Below are 6208 nucleotides of genomic sequence, written 5' to 3' on the forward strand. Positions count from 1 at the left end.
AAAAATAATATACCATTTTCTTTAGCTAGAAAAATATGCACCATTGTGATAGATGAAGACCTCCGGGTTGTCAGATTAGGTGAGCTAAAAAGAAATTTATTGAAACAGTATTACCCTCTCAAAGTAATAGAAGTTGGGATAAATAAGGCTTTGGCAATTAATATTCAAAGACTGAGGGCTACTACTCATAACCCCCAACATCCCAACTTCTTTAAAACAATGTACGAGAGTAGGGCAATCCTGGCATCAAACGACAACCTCAGAATTAAATTTGATAAGGTTCAATCCATTAAATCACAAAGACAGCCACCTAATCTGAAGCGTCTCCTAACCAAAGCAAAATTCAATTCATCTATCACAAGGACCGGCTTTTATGTATCTAAATGCCCGGATCTTCGATGTAAATGTTGCGACCATATTACGCCAAATAGCAAATATAATTTTCCTAAGTTTACATTTAGTGTCAACGACAATATGAATTGTGACACAAAAAATCTCATATATGTCTTGACTTGCAATGGGTGTCTAAATTTTTACATAGGGGAGACGTCCACGCATCTACGGGATAGAGTACGCAACCATCGACGGGATTGTAATATTGAAAATGGGCCCTTATTTGTAAATATACATATTTTTAAATGTGCACAACACCTACAAGTAAAATTCCAAATTTTCCCTTTTTATAAAATGAAAGTCGATGACACCACGAAAAGGAAATTAATGGAAAACCATTTTATTAAAAAATATGTTCCTCGACTTAATAGTCAATAAGTAACAATTGGCCATTAGCTTCATTAATTTTCTTAAATCTATCCCATGATTATCTTAAACTCATCGTTCATAAATTGAACCCCATATACTACAGATTAACACATGTGTGTACATGTTTCTATTAGTTAACGATATACTATGTAACCATAGACAATGGTAACTATAGCCAATTAAAACTACAGTGTTAATATGTAAATATGTATAAATATACTATACTGTCCATCTTTATACAATTACATTATTTATGAATAGTCCCAAGACGGACGAAAAGTACTTTAAAATGTTAAAATGTTATTAAACCAGTGCTGAAATCAGTTTGTGTCGGCATACCTTTTTTTATCTTTTCATCATTTACCGTGAAACAAAGTAGTGCAGCTTTGCGGTTGTGCTAATAATTTTGGATATATATATATATACGTAAAATAGAGTAAATGCGTCCATTCTAGATAGTTATTTTATTACTGACATGTTTCATATAATTTTCAAAGTAATGTAGGTAACTAGGTATAGAAACAATAGTGTGACGTAATTACGTCATTATAATGGAGAATAATAAATATATTATGTGAATGGGTTCAAATCAAACCATTTAATTTCGGTTTATATTTATCGATGAAATATTTTTCTTTGATCCCCATTCGTATATTATCAGATGTAAACATTTTATTGGGTGGATATACGACAAAATTAGGGTTTTTATCCTTCGCACAGGTATCAATATAAGCACTTAATGGGATCATTCTTGTTTTGGGGTCCCTTATTTGTTGTCTATGTACATTCATTCTATTTCTGAGATTGTTCGTACACCCGATATAGTTTTCACCACATCCACAACAAGTGATAACATATATTAAATAATTGACGTTACATGTCATATTGGTTTTGACATTGAACATAGGTCCATTTTTGAAAGTGAAATTTGTGCCTTCTAATATGTAATTACATAACCCGCATCGTTTACCATTACATTTGGTTACTTTGTAGACTGTATGTACGTCTTGGGTTACGAATTTGGCTTTTGTTAATATTTGTTTCAAGTTCTTTGGCTGTCTCTTGGATTTAATATATGTTACCCCCTGCATTACCGATCTCATCCTGTCACTTTTTGATAAAATTGCCAATGTCAAAACCAATATGACATGTAACGTCAATTATTTAATATATGTTATCACTTGTTGTGGATGTGGTGAAAACTATATCGGGTGTACGAACAATCTCAGAAATAGAATGAATGTACATAGACAACAAATAAGGGACCCCAAAACAAGAATGATCCCATTAAGTGCACATATTGATACCTGTGCGAAGGATAAAAACCCTAATTTTGTCGTATATCCACTCTATAAAATGTTTACATCTGATAAAATACGAATGGGGATCAAAGAAAAATATTTCATCGATAAATATAAACCGAATTAAATGGTTTGATTTGAACCCATTCACATAATATATTATTCTCCATTATAATGACGTAATTACGTCACACTATTGTTTATATACCTAGTTACCTACATTACTTTGAAAATTATATGAAACATGTCAGTAATAAAATAACTATCTAGAATGGACGCATTTACTCTATTTTACGTATATTATCTACTTCTAATGGAATCTTCTAACTACTTATATATATATATATATATATATATATATATATATATATTATATATATATATATATATATATATATATATATATATATACCGCCTGGAACGATAAACTCGGTTTAACGTCCACTCGGCATTAACTGGGTCATTACGGGATTAGTGCTTCAATTTTATTTCATTAATTAGCTTGCGCGTTGGGGGCTTTAGCAGTGGGAAGAAACCGGAGGACACCTACGAGGTTGGCCAGACGAATTTACTCCTTGTGACCTACAAGCGGGAAATCGAAACAACGCCACTTGACTAATTGACCGACTTTATCTTAACGGGACTGGTGACTGGATATTCCAGAGAGTCTGATAAATTCAGATTTATAATTATTACGCGTTTGTAAATTTTAGATGGAGCTTGTGGGAAAATGGTCGGCGGTAGATGGTTTAAAGTTGGAACCAATTCTATCAAATTATCCAAAAATCAGAAAATCCATCAAAAATAAATTAAACAGTGAGAAAGGTCTGGAAGATAGTACTTATATATACTATAATTACTATTACATCGTTCCTGTTGTCTTCTCGGATTCAGATAAATGGAACTTAGAAGAAGAAATGTGGTCACTGGGTAAGAACATTAAAGTGATCTGATAGAAACTTTGGGTCGTTTGTTAATTATTGGATGTGCATGCGTGATAAAAGTTGTTCATATTTCATAATCACCACAATATCTTCATAAATATGCGAACTATATTTGCCACGAATTGAACCATGACAAGAAAGAGTACTAAAACCAAGCAAATTTATCCATGCACTACCTTTGCTGATATTTGTGAAAGTATGATAGCAATGTCATGTTTATACCCTGGACCTTGGAAGGATGTCCGACATGAAGAGTTCACCTCCACATTCAGCACACATAGCACCATCTTCTCTATTTCGAGAATAGATCTCTGTCCTAAATGATCGCCACATCCAACAATTAGTATACTGTTTTGTGAGAGAGATACAGAGAGAGAAATGGGGTTTAACGTCCACTCGACACAAACTAGGTCATTTCGGGACTAACATATGTTTTTTATGTTTTTTTATTTCAATAATTCGCTTGCGCGTAGGGGTCTTCAGTAGTGGGAGGAAACCGGAGGACCCGGAGAAAACCCACGAAGTTGGACAGGCGACCCTACTCCTTGTCACGTACAACCGAGGATTCGAAACCACGTCAGTTGACTCAATGACAGGCTTTATGATACAGCGCGCACGTGCTTACCATTCGGCCATCCAACCCCCCTATACTGTTTTGTAATGCGGCCCTACTCCGATCCACATCTGCTATAAACAAAAAACTCGTTAAACCTTTTCAATGAAAGCAGACTATATGTTTCTCCAAATTCTCGAAATATACCTAGTGTTTTTAACCAAAATCGTCGATTTAGGATTCAAAATGTCGGTCAACTAGCTTAGTGTCTGTTTTTAAGCGGATCTAAGTGTACACAGATTGCATAAGTTTAATATGCACTGCCCAGTGTTCTTTGATTACCATTGTTTGTATTTAGATCTCTTGATTTATAATATTACACATTATTGTATTTAACAGATTCTGTGATCATCAGAAAGAAAGAAAGTCAAGGATTCTTGAAATATTTTAATACTTCTACAAGTAGCAACAAGGTAAGAACAAAAAGTATACAGAAAACCTTTTTGAAAGATAGTCGTCACTCTGACCGTACACTGAATCTTGTGTTTTGAACATATTGGACGACTTTCAGTAATTCGGATGCTTGGATATGGCCCTGGCTCACTCTGATCTCATAGCAAACTGTATTTGATTGTAGCTTACTTCATATAGTTTTTGGTTTTTGAATTTCAGCAAATTCAAACAAAATCGAAGTTATCGAGCTTCATCAAAGTCTCGGCCAATGAAATTGCTTATTGTTCTGCTCGTTCGTTCGTTCCTGGGGGTTTTATTTGCTCCACCTGGTGTGATATCGCAGACAAGATTGTTCTGCTTACACTGCGTATTGGTGTAATGAAACTGTACGCCAAATTGATAAGAATCAAAGTCATCGTGTCCCAAATCACTGACTAATCACATTGTTTTCCGCTCAGCCTGAGTCAGCCAACGTGTGATCATCTTCAAACTCCGCGAAGTCATTCAACTAATAAACACCTAAATTAATTAGGAGAGTTACTGTGTCCCAAACTATGTGACAGCCAGACAGACAGTGCCCGAGCAGAGCGTGCTCATCTCAAACCCTATCAAGGCATTCGCAAAATAAACATCTACACCAAATTTGGACATTGTAGCTCATTTAGAAGGAAAGTAATTGTGTCCGAACTCAATGAAAAGGCGAGTTATTGGTCTTAAAACGTGAAACTGACAGACATACGGATGGACGGGCAGGTGCTACGGCATAATACGTCTGCATAAATTTTGGTTGTAAAAGCACATAGTGATACGCAACAAGATCCATACACACCCAATCCATGCATACATAACTCACACAAAGCAAGCTCTTGCCATTTTATCGGTTTCCAAATATATTTGAGGCTGATATCGGTTCGAAATATACTTGGGCCAATAGTAAATAATACCAAATACATCTTAATATATTTTTCAAAGTCAGTCTGCATTAGTAGCTGCCAGAAAGTTAAATGAACTAATTAATTAGTTGTTTTGAAATAATTATTTTAAAACAAACGGAAAGAGAATTTGGAGAACAAAAACGCTTGAAATAAAATAACATTTTATTAATCTCTATCCTACTGTATTCCAGAAACTGTGTGATTGTGTGCCGGACAATTCGAGAATAATTACTGGTAGTTGGGAGTTCAAAATGTGGTCATGGATGGAAAAGCATCATCTAGGTACAGTGGACATTCCTTAATTAATGTTTCAACATATGGTTAGATACACTGAAAAACACAAGTTAGGTGTCTCTATTTAACAACACAAACTTGTGTTGAAACAACACAAACTTGTGTTTAATGTTGAAACAACACAAAACTTATGTCTAAAATTTATCAAACAACACAAACTTGTGTGAAAATTTACACATTACTTGTGTTAAAATTTCTGAAACTTGTGTTAAAATTTCTTAAACTTGTGTTGAAATTTCTGAAACTTGTGTTGTTTCCTACAAATAACCACCAACAAAAACTTGTGTTGTATTTTACCAATTTACATCCAGTATTGCAACCTTTCCCATGCAACCTCCTTCATTTGTTCTGTTTAAACTGTAATGTTTGATAAATGACATAACAATAATTATGTTTGTTAAATTATTATCAATAAATGATATGAAAAATTAAATTAATGCCAAATTAATACTAATACAGACATCTCGAAGGTTAATAAACAAAGTTAATTCCAATACCAATAAAATTGTGTTATACAATGAAAAAATACCCCCCACCCACCCCCATTCCCAATTATTATTTAAAAAGTAGGTGTTTAAATTGAAAATAAAACAAGCACTGAGACATTTGGAAAATTAAAAAAACAAAGTTTATTCCAATACTAATAAAATTGTCGTCAATAATAACAATATCCCCCACCCCCAATCTAAAAATAAAAAGCTATTTAATTTTTTTTTTTGCAATTAACCTTAAAAAGAACTCAGAATATAATATATATGTACATAATATCCCTACCCCATGCTCCCAAAACATCCATTTTAAATATATCTAAATTTAACATCAACCAAACCAAGCACTAAAGACATTAATTATGCACTAAATTGAAATATTCCCTTTAACAGATTGGGAATTCAAAATTTTCTACAGCACATAAAAGGGAACTAATAGATAAGGTACAGGACAAAGAATTATAGATAGATGAAATAG

At 33.5% G+C, this 6208-nt stretch overlaps 1 protein-coding gene across 3 annotated transcripts in view; it reads left to right on the forward strand.

Annotated features, from left to right (window-relative positions):
• LOC126824241 (uncharacterized) overlaps positions 1 to 6208 on the forward strand; it is a 28256-nt gene that overhangs the window by 6054 nt on the left and 15994 nt on the right. For 2 of the 3 annotated variants that reach the window (XM_050553442.1, XM_050553450.1), the window contains exons 4-6: positions 2777 to 2993; positions 3960 to 4033; positions 5140 to 5230. The exons of the other annotated variant lie outside the window; for it this stretch is intronic. In XM_050553442.1, the coding sequence (XP_050409399.1) occupies positions 2777 to 2993; positions 3960 to 4033; positions 5140 to 5230 (382 nt within the window). The remainder of the gene's footprint in view (positions 1 to 2776; positions 2994 to 3959; positions 4034 to 5139; positions 5231 to 6208) is intronic. 3 annotated transcript variants of the gene reach the window in all.

This window comes from Patella vulgata, chromosome 1, assembly GCF_932274485.2.
Source record: "Patella vulgata chromosome 1, xgPatVulg1.2, whole genome shotgun sequence".
NCBI lineage: Eukaryota > Metazoa > Mollusca > Gastropoda > Patellidae > Patella > Patella vulgata.